We start from the raw sequence: 21,591 nt of genomic DNA, 5'->3' as shown, positions 1-21,591 counted from the left end.
GACATCCAGAGGCGGTTTGCCGTTGACTTCGTTGGTGGATTCCCATCCAAGTACTAACCAGCCCTTTTTAGCTTCTGAGATCCAAGACCAGGCTAGCGCGGCCCATTCCTGTCATGGCAAAAGACTCCTGGAGGCTCTCAGTTACAGAGCTGTTCTGCCAGGCTTTTGGGTGAGGCTGCTGGTGTCAAATACTACTGGGCCCCTCCTCTGCTCGCTGTAGTTATTCTACTCACCGTTGCTCTATGCCATCTCTGAAAATTGCAAGTACTAACCTCGGCCCCTCAAGGACTGGTGTCAGCCTGCCGGAGACGTTTGTAATTTAGCGAACCCCGTGGAGATATATGAAATAGTCTTGATGCTTTCATTCTACTGTAGATGTAGTTCTTATTTTAAAAAGGGATTTTATTGTGTATGATCACTGTTGTAACCTGCCCTGAGCCTGCTCATGGAAAGGGGGAGGGGGGGCTAGAAATTAAATCAAATAAATAAATTGTCCTAGCGCATGTCAGGCGTGGGTTCATTGAAGCTCACAAGTAAGCAGACTTGGTAGTTTAAAACAAAGTTGCATTTATTGGATGCTTCAGAGTTACTCCAGCATTGCAGAGATTGGAACTGATGGAGATCAGTCCGAATTGTTAGCATTTAACCTTTTACTTCAAAGCAATAATCTCTACCCCTCAATTCCCAAAACAAAAGGTTACTTTTGCATGTGCGATTGTTCCCAGCGCTTCCCCCCCTTTATCTCTTCCATTGGTGGTTACAGTTCTCAAGGCCAACGTCCTTGGTGCCTCCGGGGATGAGGTGAGAATCTGGCACATACTGTCTACTTCAAAGGGACCTTGGTAACCTTTGATATTCCTGGGAATGGTTCTCTGCTCTTCCCCCCTCCCTCCTTGCTACCCCGGTCCCTTGTTAGTAGGCTTCTCTATGTATTAATGGAAATGGTTAGTAACAGCAGTTATTGAAATCATGAATGAACAGAGCCTGACAGTGCATTGTGGGGGGAAGTGTGGTCTCGTTAGAGCTGCCTTACAGTGATGAGAGGGTTTTAAGAGGTGGTTTGCCATTGCCTCCCTCTGCATGATGCCCCTGGGCTTCCTTGGTGGTCTCCCATCCAAGCCTTCACAAGGGTTGTTGCTGCTTCTCTTCTGAGCTCTGATGAGATCAAGCCAGCCCGGACCAGTCAGGTCAAAGCAGGCCTTTACTTATAGGCTTTTTAACCCACTTTGGCTTCTGAAGGCAAGTTGGACACACCTGAAGGGAAAAGCAGGTCCTCTTGCAGGTCATGAAGCCAGTTTGGTGTAGTGGTTAAGTGTGCGGACTCTTATCTGGGAGAACTGGGTTTGATTCCCCACTCCTCCACTTGCAGCTGCTGGCATGGCCTTGGGTCAGCAATAGCTCTGGCAGAGGTCGTCCTTGAAAGGGCAGCTGCTGGGAGAGCCCTCTCCAGCCCCACCCACCTCACAGGTGTCTGTTGTGGGGGAGGAAGGTAAAGGGGATTGTGAGCCGCTCTGAGACTCTTCGGAGTGGTGGGCGGGATATAAATCCAGTATCTTCATCTACCTCACAAGGTGTCTGTTGTGGGGGGGGGGGAGGTAAAGGAGATTGTGAGCCGCTCTGAGACTCTTCGGAGTGGTGGGCGGGATATAAATCCAGTATCTTCATCTACCTCACAGGGTGACTGTTGTGGGGGGGGGGAGGTAAAGGAGATTGTGAGCAGCTCTTAGACTCTTTGGAGTGGAGGGTGGGATATAAATCCAATATCTTCATCTACCTCACAGGGTGTCTGTTGTGGGGGAGGAAGGGAAAGGAGATTGTGAGCAGCTCTTAGACTCTTTGGAGTGGAGGGTGGGATATAAATCCAATATCTTCTTTTACCTCCCATGGTGTCAGTTGTGGGTGGGGGGAGGTAAAGGAGATTGTGAGCCGCTCTGAGACTCTTCCGAGTGGAGGGCGGGATATAAATCCAATATCTTCATCTACCTCACAGGGTGTCTGTTGTGGGGGAGGAAGGGAAAGGAGATTGTGAGCAGCTCTTAGACTCTTTGGAGTGGAGGGTGGGATATAAATCCAATATCTTCTTTTACCTCCCATGGTGTCAGTTGTGGGTGGGGGGAGGTAAAGGAGATTGTGAGCCGCTCTGAGACTCTTCCGAGTGGAGGGCGGGATATAAATCCAATATCTTCATCTACCTCACAGGGTGTCTGTTGTGGGGGAGGAAGGGAAAGGAGATTGTGAGCCACTCTGAGAGTCTTCGGAGTGGAGGGCAGGATATAAATCCAATATCTTCATCTACCTCACAGGGTGTCTGTTGTGGGGGAGGAAGGTAAAGGAGATTGTGAGCAGCTCTTAGACTCTTTGGAGTGGAGGGTGGGATATAAATCCAATATCTTCATCTACCTCACAGGGTGTCTGTTGTGGGGGAGATTGTGAGCCGCTCTGAGACTCTTCGGAATGGAGGGCGGGATATAAATCCAATATCATCATCTTCTTCTGCATCCAGGATTTCCAAAGCCTGTTTTAATGGGTGGGAAGGGGTGTTGCTCTTTAGGCATGTGGAACCTTTTTTTAAAAAAAAGGCACAGTGGGGGTTTCGAGGGGCCTCAGTGTGCCCCAGGGTTGCTGGGGAACCTTCTGGGACCCCAGTGGGTTAAGTAAGACCCTCCCCCCCCCCAGCCTGGTGCAAAAACCTGTCAAGGTGCCCCTTGGCTCCAGCTTTGCAGAGGATTTGGTGGCAGGTGTCAGATCTGAAGGGAAAAAAAATATTTTTTGCTTTCTTGCAACAGCAAAAACTGGTTAAGTTAGGCAGTCTTCAGCTAATTTCATTTGACCTTTGCTAATCTCAGCTTTTGAAGAAATAGCTTGGGGCAAATCGCTTTTTTAAAACGTTACTAACTCGCTGAAGTGGAACTGTTACTTTTTGTGCAGGGAAATGCTATAGCTGCTTAACTGCTTAGCTCCCTGCCTCTGTGTTGGCCACGCCTCAGGTGTGGGCAGGTGTCTTTCCCAGATGAGCTTCCTTTCCTGGGAGAAGCTCCCTCTTCTGGGCTTCATTTGCTGATGTATTTCGACGGTTCAGCATTACCAAAAGTGTTGGAGAGGAGGATGGGTGAGGGTGGGGCGGGGGCAGCCTTGTCTCCTGAAAGAAGATGGCCCTCTAGATAGAGGTAGTGAGTGAACGTGTTCGGCATCAGCATTGACCCCAAGGAGATGTGTGTGCCAAAAGCCCTAGCAGAGAGGCAGGCCTAGCAGCGCCGAGAAGGGGGACCTCTCTCACCTGCTGAGGGAGCCCATTTGACAGAGCCAGAGCCATGATAGAAAAGGCTGGGCTCTGCTCAGTGCCAGATGGGCCGCTAGAAGTGGTGGGACAGCTAATGGGTGGCTGCTGGATGACCCGTAATTGGCACAGAGGGACATGTGGAAGGAGATGGTCCCAACTTTTGAAGGATTTTAAAGGTCATAACCAGCACCTTGAATTCAACTCAGAAATAGACTGGCAGCCCATGTCGCTGTTTCCCAACAGGCAGTATGTGTTCTCAGGGGCTAGCCCCTCACAGTAGTCAGGTTGCTGTGCTCTGGGCCAGTTGTAGCTTCTGTGTTGCAATAACCAACCATGTGACATGGACGCGCCCCTGCATTTATGCTACTTCATGCTCCGTGTGTTCTTCTGCAAGCTGCTGACAACTCGTACGACAGGCAAACGGGAGCGTCTCCTGCTCTGCGAAGCTTTTGGTCCAAAGCGAGTCTTAACGAACATTTAAGTTCCCAGGTTCTGCTTAGACCACAGATGTTTCCAGGAAGCCCGCAAGCAAGAAAGCAATAACCCTCTTCTGTTGCTTGCTTCCAAACTTGGCGTTCAGAGGCGAACTGCTGCAGAACCTGGAGGTTAGATGTAGCTGCGATGGCCAGTGCTTGCTGATGGACCACCATAAATAATCTCCATCGCTACCTATTCCAAAGGGGATGGCATTGAATGCCATAAATTACACACACATATATATAGTGGGAAGAAAGAACTGAATGGCTTAGTCTTGGCCTGATCTCATCAGATCTTGGAAGCTAAGTAGGGTCAGTCACAGCTAGTGCTTGGATGGGAGACCACCAAGGAATACCAGAGTTGCTGCACAAAAGCAGGCGACGGCAACATCTCTTGCTTTGAAAACCTTAAGAGCCTCTTTCCACCACCGCCAAGGGAAGAAATGCTTTCTTTTCATTTGGGTTCGCTGAGTCATTCTTGCATTCTGGTCCTGGAGGTGGCCTACAGAGGGTTGCCTGTATGTAGCTGTGTCATACGTCCATTGTGCCCATTTGCTTGTCATTGCGGCACTGTTGCGTTATGTACAGGTGGGCCACGGAGGGGATATGGAGGTGTGTCGGTAGAGCACTCTGTTTTGGAGACACTGTTAACCCTGGTGTGTCTTTCAGGCCGCGATATGCCGGTGCAGCCAGCCTCTGTCTGGGTTCAGCGCTCGTTGCCTGGAGGATGAACAGCTGCTGCAAGCCATTCGGCAAGCCAATCCAGGGAGTCCGTTCATGTATGTTGTAGACACAAGGCCAAAGGTATCTCTTCATGGGATCTGTGGGTGCTCATGTCTCTGATGCTCCTTCCAAGGAGCAGTGACTTCAGTGCTTTCGGTGTATGCATTGCATGCACTGTCTTATTTATATCCTGCTTTTTCTCCCCAGTTGGGACTCAGAGTGGCTTTTGCTTTCTTTCTGTATTTTCTGAGAACAACTACTTTGTGAGGCAGACCAGGCTGAGACTTTGTGATGATCCCAAGGTCACCCAGTGAGCTTCCATGGTAGAAGTGGGGATTCCAACCCCAGTTGCCCAGAGTTGGAGTCTGCCACCCTTTCCGCTACACCATACTAATTCACACAAGGGCTGCCCTTTGTATGCTGAATTTTAAGGACTTGGTAGGGAGGAAAGGTCTGAATGGGCTCCCTTTAATTAAAGGTAAAGGTAGTCCCCTTTGCAAGCACCAGTTGTTTCTGAATCTGGGGTGACATCGCATCACGTTTTCACAGCAGACTTTTTAATGGGGTGGTTTGCCATTGCCTTCCCCAGTCATCTACACTTTCCCCCCAGCAAGTTGGGAACTCATTTTACTGACCTCGGAAGGGTAGAAGGCTGAGTTAACCTTGAGCTGGCTACCTGAACCCAGCTTCTGCCAGGATCAAACTCAGGTCATGAGCAGAGCTTCAACTGCTTTAGTTTTAGTTTGATTTATGATTTGTATCCCGCCCTTCCCACCAGGTGGCTCAGGGCGGCTCACAACACATGAAATCCGACATAACAATATTAAGTTTAGGCATTTACACAATTAAAAACATTTAAAATATAAAAAATCATTAAAACAAAGCAGAAGTCTAATAGAGCTACACTTAGTTTCCTATGCCGGTTAGTTATAAGCCAGCCGGAAGAGGGTTGTCTTACAGGCCCTGCGGAACTGAGCAAGGTCCCGCAGGGCCCTCACCTCTTCCGGCAGCTGGTTCCACCAGGAAGGGACCATTACAGAGAAAGCACTATCCCTGGTAGATTGTAGGCGGGCTTCCTTTGGCCCGGGGATAACGAGAAGATTTTGGGTTCCTGATCTCTTTACCGCTCTGTGCCACAGGGCTCTTGGAAATTAGACCCACCCAGACATTCATTATAGTCCGTGTTTGCTATTCAATTGGTGTCCTCCTTAGGTGACTTTTGTTTTCCAAGTTTAAGCGCATAATGGCTCCAGGCAAAGCAATGAGGCTGTTTCTACTCAGCACTTAAAATTTTGTTCCAGTAAAGTTTGTGTTTTGAATGCTGCATTCTACCTGCATCGTGTTTTTTATTCTGAAGAGCTCACACTTGTGTGGTTGCGCTTCTGCTAGCTGTGGGGAAGGGTAAAAAGCTGTGCGAGGCACCGAAGACCTGCCTGTGGCTATGGGGTGGGGCTCACTTGGCTGCCTCTCTGCCTCCCAGCCTTTTTGAGCCCATGTAGAATTCTGACCGGACATGTTGGACATGCAGCAAAACGGCTGCCGCGGGAGGCAGAGCTAGCCACAAAATTTTATTTATTTATTCGACTTCTATCCCGCCCTCCCCACCGAGGCGGGCTCAGGGCGGCTGCGGCAAAGTGGCTGCGGCAGCTTACCTTCAACCACACAGTGATCCTTGTGCTGTTGTAGCTGCTGTTGCTAAAGCAACATTTTAAAAATCTGCACAGCCAGTCAGAAGCATTGGTGGGCAAAAGCATGAACTGGCTCCACCCATTTCCTAAAAACACTTGGCAGGTGCTGGAAGAGGTTCTGATGGGCATGATAGCACCCACTGGCACCATGTGCAGGGAACCCTTGGACTACGGAGTCCTTTTTTTAACAAGGGAAAGCTGAGGCCGCTTAACAAGGGAAGTCTGCTGCTGCTGCTGCTGCACTCTGTGCTCCTGTGAAATCCTGCAATATGTCTCAGTCGCTATTTAAAATGCTTGGACACGATTTCCAGGGGGCAGTGGTGGGAAGAGAACATGGCTTAATGACAAGGCATCTGCACTGGCCTCAGACATCTTTCTCAGCTGTTCCACTCAGGGATTCTGGGTGACAGTGCTGGGAAGGGGAGCTGGATTTAAGTCTGGTCGCACCTTAGGGACCAATAAGATTTCACGGGTATATACCAGGGGTGGCCAACGGTACCTCTCCAGATATTTTTTGCCTACAACTCCCATCGGCCCCGACCATTAGCCATGCTAGCTCGGGCCGATGGGAGTTGTAGGCAAAAAACATCTGGAGAGCTACCGTTGGCCACCCCTGGTATATAAGCTTTCAGTAGTCAAAGCTTCCTTCATCAGATATAGGTGATCCCTGTCTCTTCAGCTGAGATCTTATGCTCTTATGCTGGGAATGGCTCAAGCAGTCAGCATGCCAAGAGGAAAGGATCTAACTTCGCACAAGGCAATGTCATGTTGTCACTTCCAGCATGGAAGCTCCCTGGATGACTTTGGGCCCTGTTAGGGGAGTGTTATACAATTTGGGCCCTGTTAGGGGAGTCTAATACAATCTCCTCCCTCCCCCCCCCCTTCCCCGAGATCTATTTGGGAGAAAAAAAGATTCGCTCAAGGCTTTTTAATAAGATGATCATCTGATGCAAACAGAAGAGCAAGCCGGCATTCTGAACGTGATTCAAAGTTCTTCTTTTATAGGATAAAACAGACAAAAGTGAGGGACTTGAATCCCCCCCCCAAAAGTTCACGATTCACTTTTACCTTCCTCCTGAGTACATTTTGCATTCCTTCTAGGGAGAAAAGGAAAACACCCCCTTTATACATTCTTCATAGGCAATACGGATGCAACAGACCCTTGACTGAGATAAGGTGCTTCTAGATTAGCAAGCCAAAGAGTCGGTTTACTGGCAGGGATGTGTGTGTGGTAGTTAGGAAGGCGTAGAACATCTTTAAAATATCAAGCCCAACGTAGGCTTGCAATTTAGAAGTTGTTCTTAGAATCTCAGTCTTATCAAAGATTTCAGGTTTTCACGGCTGGTAACATCATTAGGGTTTGTAGAGTCTTTCGGGCTCAAGTGCCGTGTTCTACTGGAGAAAGTTTTCCTTCCAGACGCAGCTGAGAACGAAACGTCTGGAAGAAAAACTTTCTCCAGTAGAACACGGCACGTGAGCCCGAAAGATTCTACAAACCCTGATCTCAGTCTTACTTGACAGTGTAACTTTCAAGATACATCTAAAATTCCTTAACAGGCCTGCCCAACTCTCAGCCTGGCCTACTTCAAAGGGTTGTTAAAATGGAGGCGGAGATAACTTAAGCAACTGTGAGTCCAGCTGGGGAGATAAACGGGAGATAAGTAAATAAATGCGAGTACATGTTCAACAGATAATAAACTTTGTATTTTACTTAGCAAGCATAAGGGGTTTTTTCCATCCCACTTGTATTCAGCCTTTCCCGCAAGGCCCCCTGCTTAAAGGGACTGCAGCAGAAAACCTGCAAACAGCTGAATGGATCGCTCTGAGTGAGCCCCTCAGCTGTTTTTCAGTGTTTGCTGGTAATTCTTGAATATATTCAGGATTTTTCCCCCAGTTCTCCCAAAAAATCCCAGATAAATTAGGGATGCTGAAGTAAACCCAGAAAACATTGGTAAGGTGTTTGGGGGTATATTTGAATTGGATAGATCAGAATGCATACCCCTACTTGCTGCAGTATTTCTCTTTTGCTGAATGCCTTTGCAGTTTTCTAAAACTTTGCATTTCTGTTAGCCCCAAACTGTCAATAAAACTCCCAGGCCCTTTTTGCTTCTTTTCACGGGGTTGAGTCCCACAGGTCCGTTTTGTTACTGGAGTAGTTTTATCTCCAGCAGAAGGTGTCCCTTTTGATGCAAGGTGCTTGGAAGAGGGTCTTGCACCAGGGAAGAAGCCTTTCCCCAGAGGAATGCACCTGTGCAGGCAGGACAGGTCCATCCTGTTGACTGCCACTTGCAAGAAAGCATGCCATAGCCTGCATTTTTATTGTAAAGAAATGAGCATTTTATTGTAAAGAAATGAAATTTGCTCTTTCGCCGCACCTCAAAAAGGATATTATAGCATTGGAGAAAGTCCAGAAAAGGGCAACTAGAATGATTAAAGGGCTGGAGCACTTTCCCTATGAAGAAAGGTTGAAACGCTTGAGACTCTTTAGCTTGGAAAAACGTCGACTGCGGGGTGACATGATAGCGGTTTACAAGATAATGCATGGGATGGAGAAAGTAGAGAAAGAAGTACTTTTCTTCCTTTCTCACAATACAAGAACTCGTGGGCATTCGATGAAATTGCTGAGCAGACAGGTTAAAACGGATAAAAGGAAGTACTTCTTCACCCAAAGGGTGATTAACATGTGGAATTCACTGCCACAGGAGGTGGTGGCGGCCACAAGTATAGCCACCTTCAAGAGGGGTTTAGATAAAAATATGGAGCACAGGTCCATCAGTGGATATTAGCCACAGTGTGTGTGTATATATAAAAAAATTTTGCCACTGTGGCACAGAGTGTTGGACTGGATGGGCCATTGGCCTGGTCCAACATGGCTTCTCTTATGTTCTTATGTGACTCAGAGTGTTGGACTGGATGGGCCGTTGGCCTGATCCAACATGGCTTCTCTTATGTTCTTATGAGCAATATTGGACAGGGGGAAAAGCTGCTTTTGGTGAACACGTGACGCTTGCCTCATCGTGAATCAAACCGTCAAAGTCAGTACTGTCTACTCAGTGTGTGGCTCTCCAGGGTCTCAGGCTGAGGTCTTGCTGGCTGGAGATTGAACCTGGGGCCTTCTGCATGCCAAGCAGGTACTCTTCCACTGAGCCACAACCCCTCCCCATGCTGGTAACTCTGCAGTTTGTGCGACATCTGGCTATAGCCTTAGAATTTGCAACTCGTGCGTAGGAGACTGTAAAAAAGGTACCATTTTTACTGGCACTTCTCATATAGTACTGTTGGACCGCTCAGCATTTTGGGGAATGTGCTGTTACTCACATTTGCCCTTTACTTCTTCCAGTTGAATGCCATGGCCAACCGAGCCGCCGGGAAGGGTTACGAGAACGTGGACAATTACGATAACATCCGTTTTAAATTCATCGGCATTGAAAACATCCATGTCATGAGGAGTAGCCTTCAGAAGCTCTTGGAAGGTGTGCTGGCTTTGGTGGACGGCTTGTGGTCATCACCTGCTGTGGAATGAGCCAGTGCTGTAGACACAAGTCTGTGTGCTCTGGGGGCGTGGGAGAGGGAAGAGATTAGGAGAGTCAACAACTGCCGTGTTCTTTGCTTGCTCGAGTGGCTTGCGTTGCCAGCTGGTATTAAGCACCAGGAGGGAAGAGTGGCCCGGGCTAGCCTGATCTCGTCAGATCTCTGGAGCTAAGAAGGGTCAAACTTGGTCAGTATTTGAATGGCAGACCACCAAGGAGCTCTGCTACACAGAGGGAGGCTACGGCAAACCCCCTCCTGTTGTTTTGAATACCGGAGGGGTCGCCATAGGCTGCAGCTTGGCAGCACTTTACATCCACACAGAGAGGGAGGAAAGAAGCAGTTATGGAAGGCGCTTCTGCTTTTACTGGGAAGAGAGGCCAAAGTTGGGGAAACATGCTAGATAATAAGCACAACCCAAAGAATAAAGTTCTGAAGTAATACAGCTGCAGAATTTCTGGATCAGAAACGGCCACGTTCTTCAGCATGGGGAAGGGAAGCCCTTCCTGTCTAGGCTGCTTGGAGGTGGATCCCTCTGCACCTGTGATATTTGAGGACATGCAGGATAAAGAAATTGCCTTTTTGTGACTCCTTTCAAGGCTGCTGCTGAGTTGAAGGTAGCCCCTTGTTTGAGGCTTTGCTGCCTGTGAGGGGACCTCGGAGGGTGCCCTGTGTGAAGTGACGGGATCCTCCCAGAAGTCACCTTCAGAGTTCAAGCCGGTGCACTTCTCAAAGAAATACGTTTTATGAACAGGCTGGCATTTTATGAATTAATGTAGAGCCAAGATGTTTTCATGAGGCTCAGAAATACCTCAGTAGCGATCTGAGTTTCTGATTGTGAGGCTCAGGGGTAAGTGGGAGCAGAGCTGAGCCAGCCTTCGGCCTTTTCAAGCCTCCCCTCTTCTGCTTCTGTTCCTTCAGTCTGCGAAACCAAATCCCCTTCAATGAGTGACTTCCTGACTGGTCTGGAGAGCTCTGGCTGGTTGCGACACATAAAAGCAGTGATGGACGCCGGCGTCTTTCTTGCCAAGGTAAATCTTCCCTCTGCCTGTGAGGCGCTGGGTGTGTTTCCAGGAACTTTGTTGCTTGGGGTGGGGTTTTAATGTGTGCTAGGAACGTAGTTTTCCCATAAGTTTTCAATTCTCTCCTAAGTATTGTATTGAAGTGCAGAACAGTATTGTATTGAAGAGAGAGCCAAAGTGGTGCAGCAGTTAGATTGTTGCACCAGGATCTGGGAGAACCAAGTTTGAATTCCTGTTCTGCCACGGGTGACCTTGTGACCAGTGTCCCCTTCTAAGCTGAGTGAGTGTGAGGTAGCTCACAGATTTTTGGCCTCCAGCTCACACATTTTTGTTTCAGCTCAGGAAGGATGCCCCCAGAGCACACTCATTTATGCAGTCGCTCACAACTTCAGTGCCAGGAGCTCACAAAGTAGAATTTTTGCTCACAAGACTCTGCAGCTTAGAGGGAAACACTGCTTGTGACCACATTTAGTTTGGCTCACAAAGTAGAATTTTTGCTCACAAGACTCTGCAGCTTAGAGGGAACGCTGCTTGTGACCACATTTAGTTTGGCTCACAAAGTAGAATTTTTGCTCACAAGACTCTGCAGCTTAGAGGGAATGCTGCTTGTGACCACATTTAGTTTGGCTCACAAAGTAGAATTTTTGCTCACAAGACTCTGCAGCTTAGAGGGAATGCTGCTTGTGACCACATTTAGTTTGGCTCACAAAGTAGAATTTTTGCTCACAAGACTCTGCAGCTTAGAGGGAACGCTGCTTGTGACCACATTTAGTTTGACTCTCAGCCTAACCACATAGGGCAGTTGTGAGGATAAAATGGGAGGAAAAGAACTTAAGTCTCTCTGGTTCCCACTGGGGAGAAAGGAGGGGGTATAAATGAAACAAGTTATAGACACTTTGACATTGCTGAGCAAAGGCTTCTGTCATGTGGCTGGATTTTGGATGGCCGATAGGGGCCCAAATCTTTAACGTTCCTGAGGGCAAGTCTCACAGAATTGCAAGTGGCCTTATTGGCATGCAGAGGCGTCATGAAGGGAAGGTTCTTACTGATTCTTCAGGGCAGAGATCCCTAACTGTTCCTTCTGAGCCTGCGGGCATCTTTGGAATTCTGACACAGCGCGGTGGATGCAGCCACAAAATGGCTGCCATAAAAGGCAGAGCCAGACACACACACACAATGCCTGCTGTGACTTCCCTTCAGTCACACAGTGAAGGTCCTTATGCTTTGCTGGCAGGTGCTGCCAAAGCAACATTTTTTAAAAAACTGCACAGCCAATCAGAAGCCTTGCTGGGCAAAAGCCCTACCTGGCTCCAAGCACTTTCTAAAAACACGGTGTTTTGGCTAGTGCCATGGAGCCCTCAGCTGCCATATTGGAGACCTCAGCTCTGGCTTCCTGCAGCTCCGCTTCACACGTCATGATGTAGGCTTTCCTTGCACCTAGAGTGGTCTGAATTCTCAGTTGGGTACAAATATCCCTCTGGTGCCAAAAGATGTTAAAAACAAGAATTCCTCATGTACCAGAACTATACTTATTAAATATTTGTCAAATCACATTATCTAAGAAAATGAAAAGGCTGTTACTGCATATTATTACTATAGCAAGGATATTGTATGCTAAGTACTGGAAAAAGCCGCAAACGCCAAACAAGAATGAATTTTTGTCTAAATTAATGGAAGCAGCTGAAATGGATATGTTAACTTGTAGATTGAAAGGAGGAAATATGGAAGAATGTAAAGAGACCTGGAGCCCGATATATTTGTGAGCTAAAACATTAGGATTTGAAATGATATGAAAATATTGAAAGTTATAGTCTTTTCTTGACTCAGTCACTCCATTAGATGTTTTATGTTAGTAGGTTGATGTTGATATGTAAATGTGTATATTTTAGTGTGTAAGTTGTATTATTGTGTATTACTATGTTAAATGTTAAATAATAAAAGGTAATTTGGAAAGGGGAAAAAATAAATAAATTCTCAGTTACTTAAACCAGTGCTTTATGTTATCTTGGCAGTGAAGCCTTTTGATGTGGCATCTGCGATTCATCTCTTTGTAGGCTGTGAAAGATGAGCACGCCAGCGTCTTGGTCCACTGCTCAGACGGCTGGGACCGCACTGCCCAAGTCTGCTCCCTGGCTAGCCTCCTCCTAGATCCGTTTTATCGGACACTAAAAGGATTCATGGTAAGAGGAGAGAACATCTTGAGGCTTCTGAACAAAGCGCTGGGTCACTCTTCTCCCCCCCCCCCCCCCGGCTTTGGGAACTAACTGGAAAAGTGAACAAGCCCCCATCGTACGCCTCAGTTGGCTTCCACGGGTGTGGGTGTGTGTAGCCAAACAGTTTTATTTAGGGTTTGTAAATCTCGATAGCTTCTCTGTTCAGGCGGGTATGATAATGTGAGGCTGTAGAGGCTTTCTACAGTTATCCTCACAACTTGGCTTTCTACAGCCTCACATTATCATACCCGCCTGAACAGAGAAGCTATTGAGATTTACAAACACCAGCACAACTTTAACAGAAAGGAAGAAGGCATTTCCATCCACCAATCTTGGTATCCAGCTCTGCAAAACACCCTACTGACTATAAATTGCAGAAATTCACAGAACAACCAGCACATTCAACAGAACAATCAGCACAGTCAACAACCATCTGCCTTTTCTTCACACCCCTTCCAACCCTCCCAGCAATTAACACAGAACAATGGTCACATTCAACAGCCAGTTTCCTTATCACTACCCTTCCAGGAAGCCCCACCAAACAATAGGCACATCCACAAACCAATTGCCCTCTCACCACACCCCCTCCAGCCTAGAAATAGCAGCTCTCCAGCAGCCCTGGCCCCACTCAATGCACAGCAGCCAAGAAGGTCTGAGTGCCTGCTCCAGCTGCAACGCCACTGAGGATATTCTCCGCAGCTGAGAACGAAACGTCTGCAAGAAAATTTTTCTCCAGTAGAACACGGCACTTGAGCCCGAAAGATTCTACAAACCCTAATGATGTTACCAGCCGTGAAAACCTGAAATCTTTGATAGTTTTATTTAGGCTTTGTGATGGCAGAGGCATTAGAGATCTATTGTGTGCCTAGGCATAAGCTGAAAAACCCATTGACCTGGCAGTGCCACGGAGTCAACCCTGCACGTGTGCTACTGTGCACATTAGTGTCACTAGCTTGTACTGTGGACTTCTCTTGTGGGTACCCTGTGGCCATTTGAAGCATCTTAGCATGGCCTTTTGAAACTTCATGTTTACAGTTGAGACCTTAGTGAAATGTTTATCATGAGAGCCTGGGGGCGATCCACCCTTGTTCCATCCAGCTCAAAGATATCCCATGATTAAGGCCATTTATTCTTGCATTAACGTCAAATAAAAAGGCTGTAACTGTCGCATCAGTAGCCATCTGTTTGAGGGTAGGTGAGTGTGCGGAGGACAGCCAACTAGAGTGCCTCTCTAGGCTTTGACCAAAAATTTGGGCAGCTCGGTTGTGTTTTCACGTATTTTCATTCTCCATGTTTATTTATTTGTTTATTCTATGATTTGTATCCCGCCCTTCCCACAAAAATGGCTCAGGGCGGCTCACAGCAGACGATAAAACAGAATTTAAATTAACATTTACATATATAAGCAATTAAAAAGTCAGAACATTTAAAACCTAAAAACCTTAACATCAAATCTTATACAATATAATTAACAGGAGTCTAATAAGCTACATTTATTTCCCAGTCAGGTGTAGGCTAGCCGGAAGAAGGTTGTCTTACAGGCCCTGCGGAACTGAATAAGGTCCCGCAGGGCCCTCACCTCCTCCGGCAGCTGGTTCCACCATGTAGGGGCCATTATGGAAGGCTGTAACTGTCGCATTTATTCTTGCATTAACTTCAAATGTTTGCATACCTAGAAGGAATCTGCCAACTTACTCAATCGTACCCTCTTTGGGTTTGTCTCCTCCATCTTTAGAACCTTCTGAGCAACTTTTCTAAGCCTTCGAGAATTACGTTGTGAGAGTTACAGCAGGGCCTTTGAGGCCGGGCACGTCTGTGCTTGGTTTTGAGGGAAAGTGAAAAACAAGGGTGGTTATGCTTTTGCAGGGCTTAAGAACAGCCCATCAGGCAGATTGCTGCAGTGAGTCATCCCTAGCTTTGCTGCCTCTGCTGTCTTCCATGTTCACTCATTTATATTGGGATGTGGAAAAGGAGGAGCCGCGAGCCCGGAGGCAGGCTTTGTACTTAATACAATGCTTGCGCTGTACCCAGCTGTTGAGGTGCTCTATAAATAAGCAATCTGATTATTATTACCAAGTCTGTCCTTCTAACAGTGGAGAAGGCTCAGCTTGTTCTGAAGTAGATGCCTTCTCTTATCTGTCTCCAGGACCTGCTCCGAAGAGGTCCCTGCTGGGCTGTCGCGCTCTGCCCTGTTTCCACCGATTGTGCAGATTATCTCTGCTTGGGGCAGGATGTTTTCTGATTTGTAGCATCAAAGCAGATTCTGGGGCTCTATACGGATGAAGCCTTGAGGCCTGGGCTTTTTTTGCAGGGGAACATGGTGGAATGGCGTCCTAGAGCCTCTTTGTGGAAACAAAATTCTTCTAAAATGTTTAAAAGTTCACGAAAGGCACCCAAATGTCTCTCCTTCATTTCCCTGTTGAGAGTTCCGGCACCTCTTTTCCCAGAAAAAGAGCCTTGCTGGAGGCCATTCTCTTAGCACATGGGACGGGGGTGGGCTTTGTGCTTCTGGAAATCATCAGAGCCAGTTTGGTGTGGTGGTTAAGTGTGTGGACTCTTATCTGGGAGAACCGGGTTTGATTCCCCACTCCTCCACTTGCACCTGCTGGAATGGCCTTGGGTCAGCCATAGCTCTGGCAGAGGTTGTCCTTGAAAGGGCAGCTGCTGTGAGAGCCCTCTCCAGCCCCACCCACCTCACAGGGTGTCTGTTGTGGGGGAGGAAGGTAAAGGAGATTGTGAACCGCTCTGAGACTCTTCGGAGTGGAGGGCGGGATATAAATCTAATATCTTCATCTACCTCACAGGGTGTCTGTTGTGGGGGGGGGGGAAGGGAAAGGAGATTGTGAGCCGCTCTGAGACTCTTCGGAGTGGAGGGCGGGATATAAATCCAATATCATCATCTTCTTCTATTATGGACTCGCCTCAGTGGTCTGAACTGGAGTTAGGCTTTTTCTTTTCCTTGTTGGGGCTGGTGGTGAAAACTCTTCTCCCAACCCTTGGAAGATGTTCTTGTTCTGCAAATAAATCCCTGGGGGGTGGGGGAGAGGATATCCTTGGCTTCGAGGTAGCAGCAGGACAGAGCACTCCCATGCATGCTCACTCAGAAATTGCTGTCTTGCTGTATTCTATCAGACTTTCCTCCAGGAGGGCCTGGAGTGAGGTTCTGACCAAGTATTTGGGGGGGTATGCAGATCTGAATGGTGTGTCCCTTAATGTCAAGCATGGCTAATTCTGATCAATAAGTGATGGTTTTAGGGCCTGGCTAAAGCAGGCCTGGGTAGTATCCTAGAGAACCAAATGTTGTTAGTTTATTATTCTTTCCTGGCTCCTCTCTTGTTTTATGACTGTTAATTAGAGGGAACAAAGCAATCAGCACCTTCCCATGAATCCTTCCCCGGGAGGATGAGCCATCTGGGCATTGCAAGGCCGAATGCCTGATAATGTCCTGGGAATGTATATAGTTTTGATATTCTGTGTGTGAATGTTCCCCTGCTTTCCCTCCCCGTAGGAATCCCTTTGAAGTGTAGCTTAAGAGTTGTGTATCAATGTATTGGTTTCGTTCTTCTCAAGCCACGGCTTGAGCCAAAGTATCGGTCTGTCAATAAACATAGTCTTTGTATCAGCTTCGACTCGTCATTGAACCCGCATGCTTGACACTTAACTTCTTTTTGCGAAGTCAGTTTATAACAGTTTGTCTTTCTCTGCCTTTAAAGGTTCTGATCGAAAAGGAATGGATCGCCATGGGTCACAAGTTCTCACACAGGTAAAAATAGAACGTGGGTTAAGGTTGGCTTGAGGAAGGTGAGGTTTGTCTGAGCGGTGTCTCTTCTTGAAGCGCATGGTGCATCCTACCCCACAGGGTTGTTGTGAGGATAAAACAGAAGGGGAGGATTTTGTCAGCCTCCTTGTTCAAAATACTTAGAGTAGAGGTGGTGAAGGAATCAAACAATGCAGTGGAATTACTGATAGCACTGGGGGAAAAGTTTAATTTCTTTTCTGTGCTCCAGAGAACTCCAGACAGGTATTTGTTAGTTTCTCGTTGGGTTCTCCCTTGGGCTTAGGGTTGCCAGCATCAGGGTTGGAAATTCCTGGGAATTTGGAGGAGGGGAGAAACCTCAGTGGAGGACAGGCCGCCAGATCTACTCTTCAAAGCAGCCGTTTTCTCCAGCGGAATGGACTTTTGTAATCTGGTGATCAGTTGTAATTCTGGGAGTTCTCTAGACCCTGCCTGGAGATTGGCAACCCTAGTTGTAATTTGGAAGCACTCCAGCCCCCACCTGGAGATTGGCAGCCTTTCTTGGGCCTGAAGCACCCTCTGTCCTGCTTTGCATTGGAAAGGAGTCTGAAGAAGAAGAAATTGGATTTATATCCTGCCCACTACTCCGAAGAGTCTCAGAGCGGCTCACATTCTCCTTTACCTTCCTCCCCCCCACAACAGACACCCTGTGAGGTAGATGAAGATATTGGATTTATATCCCACCCTCCACTCCGAGGAGTCTCAGAGCGGCTCACAATCTCCTTTCCCTTCCTCCCCCCCCCCCCCCCCACAACAGACACCCTGTGAGGTAGATGAAGATATTGAATTTATATCCCACCCTCCACTCCGAAGAATCTCAGAGCGGCTCACATTCTCCTTTACCTTCCTCCCCCCCACAACAGACACCCTGTGAGGTAGATGAAGATATTGGATTTACATCCCACCCTCCACTCCAAAGAGTCTCAGAGCGGCTCACAATCTCCTTTCCCTTCCTCCCCCACAACAGACACCCTGTGAGGTAGATGAAGATATTGGATTTATATCCTGCCCTCCACTCCGAAGAGTCTCAGAGCGGCTCACAATCTCCTTTCCCTTCCTCCCCCACAACAGACACCCTGTGAGGTGGGTGGGGCTGAGAAAGCTCTCACAGCAGCTTCCCTTTCAAGGACAACCTCTGCCAGAGCTATGGCTGACCCAAAGCCAGCAGGTGCAAGTGGAGGAGTGGGGAATCAAACCCAGTTCTCCCAGATAAGAGTCCGCACACTTAACCACTACACCAAGCTGACTGCACACCGTAGATCGAGAATAACAGAAAGGGCAGATAGGTTTAAACGTACCTTTTTTTGAAGCACTTCCCCACTACAGTTCTTCCATTTAAGCTTCCCCGCCCCCCTTTCCCTACGGACTGTGTGGCTTCCATTTATTCATTGAGAAGGTTATCAGGAGTATGGAAAATTGATTTTCCTCATTTTGGTCCCAATTATTGTGGAAAGGCTGCAGGTGGATGGTGACGGTGATGGTAAATTGCCTTTCCCCCTCTACAGGTGTGGCCATCTAGAAGGTGACCCCAAGGAGGTGTCCCCGGTCTTCACCCAGTTTGTGGACTGCACCTGGCAACTAATGCAGCAATTTCCCTGCGCGTTTGACTTTAATGAGCGTCTTCTCCTGGAGGTCCATGATCACATCTATTCCTGCCAGTTCGGCAATTTTCTGGGCACCTGTCAGAAGGACCGGGAAGATCTGAGGTCAGTTGGTTTTTCCAGAGGACAGGAGATCTTAGTGGTTTCGCTTTTGTCTTTGGAGTGGATTGTTTTTGAAGACCAAGGAATGAATTGTCTCATGAACTCTGGAGAATAATGCGGAAGGGCACGGCGTCTGCAGAATCTGTGGTGTAGCAGCTCCTGGTTATTGCTGGGCCTCTTCGGCTTGGTCTACATACTCCTTACGTGTAGGTCCATTCCACAGCTGTATTGAATCCAAATAGCATTGCTTCCAAGTACATAGCTTCAGAATTAGATTTGAAGTATAAGGATGGTAATACCTAGGTATGTGCATAGAACCCTTAGGGATTGTAGGAGGTTCAAATGGGGGGGAGGTGCATGGCTCTGCACCCTCCTCCCTCTGTCCCTTGATTTGCCTCACCTGAAATGTGTGTGCCTTTCTATGGCTGTAGTGGATATACAGTGAAGAAAATGGTGGGGGGGGCACTAAGGTAAAACAAGGATGAAGAAACAAAGCGGTGTAGATTCTAAAAAGAATCTGATTCCCCCTGGCAAATGCAAAACACATGGGGGATGTATACCATATTTTTGTACCATAAGACGCACTTTCCTCCCCCCAAAAAAGTGGGGGGGAAAGTGTGTGCGTCTTATGGAGCGAAGGTACTGGTACCTACCTTCCTGGGGCGGGGGGGGGGTGCGATCCGCTGCCTCCCAGCACAAATAACAATGTTTATCCACTATAATGAAGATGAAGAAACAAACTGGTGCAGAGGGAAACAGAATCTTGAAAAATTACCGTATTTTTCGCACCATAAGACGCTCTGGACGATAGGACGCACCTTCCTCCTGGGGGGCGATCCGCTGCCTCTGATCCCGGCGCTTCCTCCGTGCCTTTCTTCCTGGCTTCAGCTCTGACCCTTACAGCAAGCGCCAGGATCTCTCCCTCTGCCCTCCGATCCCGGCGCTTGCTGTTAGCATCAGAGCTGAAGCCAGGCAGAAAGGCACGGAGGAAGCACCCGCCCCCTCCGCAAACCCAGCGCTTTGCGAGCGCCGGCTGTGGAGAGGGCAGCGTGCTTCCTCCGTGCCTTTCTGCCTGGCTTCAGCTCTGATGCTTACAGCAAGCGCCGGGATCGGAGGGCAGAGGGAGCGATCCTGGCGCTTGCTGTAAGCGTCAGAGCTGGAGCCAGGCAGGCAGGCACGGAGGAAGCGCCAGGATCGGAGGCAGCGGATCGCCCCCCAGGAGGAAGGTGCGTCCTATCGTCCGGAGCGTCTTACGGTGCGAAAAATACGGTAATTTTTCAAAATTCTGTTTCCCTCTGCACCAGTTTGTTTCTTCATCTTCATTATAGTGGATAAACATTGTTATTTGTGTTGGGAGGCGTACCAACTTCAAAGAACACGGGGCTGCCTTTGAAAACATCATCCTTGTGTTGACTTCTTCTCATCTGTTCTATGCAGTGAAACTGGTCCCTATTACTTCTCTCCCCCCACCCCCATCGCTGTACACCGTGTCCTGCTGCACACATCCCATGAGGGCAGGGGGTAGCTTGGAACTGATATTGAAGGGGGCGGGGACTTGATTTGCGGCAGGCGTTTTGGTAGCAGCTCTCTTTCTAGCTGAGCCACGGCCGCTCCTCACTCTTCAGAAGTGAATTCCTAGCGTTGCAGTAAAGAGGATCTCCTTTGGTTGAGACTGCAGTCCTGAATGGCTGCCCTGTAGGCTTATTTATTGACCGCCCCCTCCCCCAGTGAGAGCTGGCTTATTTATTTTTCAGGATCTTTGAGAAGACCCATTCCCTGTGGCCTTTCCTGCAGCACAGGAAGCAAGAGTTCAGGAACCCCTTGTATAAGGGATTCTCCACTTACAAGGAACTCCGGCCCAACACTCTGCCTTTCAGCTTCCAGTAAGTCACTCGCTGGGGGAAACGAGCCAGGAAAACATCAACGATCGGAACATGCCGTTGCTATTTTTATTAGGGTTTGTAGAGTCTTTCGGGCTCAAGTGCCGTGTTATACTGGAGAAAGTTTTCCTTCCAGACGTTTCGTTCTCAGCTGCGGAGAACATCCTCAGTGGCGTTGCAGCCAGAGCAGGCGCTCAGACCTTCTTGGCAATTGCCCTTTAATCACACCCCCTCCAGCCTAGAAATAGCAGCTCTCCAGCAGCCCTGGCCCCACTCAATGCACAGCAGCCAGGAAGGTCTGAGCTCCTGCTCCGGCTGCAACGCCACTGAGGATGTTCTCCGCAGCTGAGAACGAAACGTCTGGAAGGAAAACTTTCACCAGTAGAACACGTCACTTGATCCCGAAAGACTCTACAAACCCTAATGATGTTACCAGCCGTGAACACCTGAAATCTTTGATAACATTGCTATTTTGTTTTGCTTTCTTTAATAATGCAAGAGAAAAAAGGTTACTGGATGCCGGATGTTAAAAGGGAAGGAAAATAAAATGTGTAAATTGTTTATAGTGTTTCTTCAATAACAAATAACCCGAATATTGTTAGAGTTGAAGCTCATTTTCTTCCTTTGCTGAAGAAATCCAAGTTCTGAACGGAGGGGAGCTGAATTCTCCAACCTGCATAAAGGATAAAAATAGCAATATCAGGCACTGAAACCCTCCCTGACAGAAATCTTATGTTGATGTGACGGTGGCTCTCCATGCGTGTCCGTCTTGCATGATCTGTGATCCCACCAAATAAAGATTGATTGCGAAATCTTGTTCAGCACTCCTTCCCAGAGTCCAGCAGGCCGGGTGCTCGTGGCTCGATAAGAGCATGATTTGAAAGGGGGTGGGGAGGAAGTCAAGGTTCTTGAGATGCTGAATGCCGCATTAATGCTCTCTCTTGCATTCGTGCAGACTTTATGTATCTTTGTGAGGATTTGATGGGACTGGGCTGGTCTTGAGGATTCGATGGTACTGGGCTGGTTTCAGAACAAAACAGCTTGCAGTCATAGTTTGTGCAGATTCATTGATTCTAGATTCTGAGTTCCCACATTTCCATCAAGGAGCTGGTTTTGACTAATTTTACTCTTATCAGTCTAAGAACATAAGAGAAGCCATGTTAGATCAGGCCAATGGCCCATCCAGTCCAACACTCTGTGTCACACAGTGCTTCCCCCCCCCCAAAAAAAAAATTATATACACACACACACACACACACTGTGGCTAATAGCCACTGATGGA

General features: G+C 48.0%; 1 protein-coding gene across 1 annotated transcript in view; it reads left to right on the top strand.

Annotated features, from left to right (window-relative positions):
* The window catches only part of MTMR8 (myotubularin related protein 8), a 46,539-nt gene that overhangs the window by 15,602 nt on the left and 9,346 nt on the right, over positions 1–21,591 (top strand). Inside the window, exons 6-12 of the mRNA XM_060249985.1 lie at positions 4,426–4,560; positions 9,508–9,640; positions 10,617–10,726; positions 12,772–12,897; positions 16,644–16,693; positions 18,232–18,432; positions 20,184–20,312. Coding sequence (XP_060105968.1) covers positions 4,426–4,560; positions 9,508–9,640; positions 10,617–10,726; positions 12,772–12,897; positions 16,644–16,693; positions 18,232–18,432; positions 20,184–20,312 — 884 coding nt within the window. The remainder of the gene's footprint in view (positions 1–4,425; positions 4,561–9,507; positions 9,641–10,616; positions 10,727–12,771; positions 12,898–16,643; positions 16,694–18,231; positions 18,433–20,183; positions 20,313–21,591) is intronic.

The sequence above is a fragment of the Heteronotia binoei genome, chromosome 11 (genome assembly GCF_032191835.1).
Source record: "Heteronotia binoei isolate CCM8104 ecotype False Entrance Well chromosome 11, APGP_CSIRO_Hbin_v1, whole genome shotgun sequence".
Taxonomy (NCBI): domain Eukaryota; kingdom Metazoa; phylum Chordata; class Lepidosauria; order Squamata; family Gekkonidae; genus Heteronotia; species Heteronotia binoei.
Note: the sequence above shows the minus strand (reverse complement) of the source record. Positions and strands in the feature narration are given on the sequence as shown.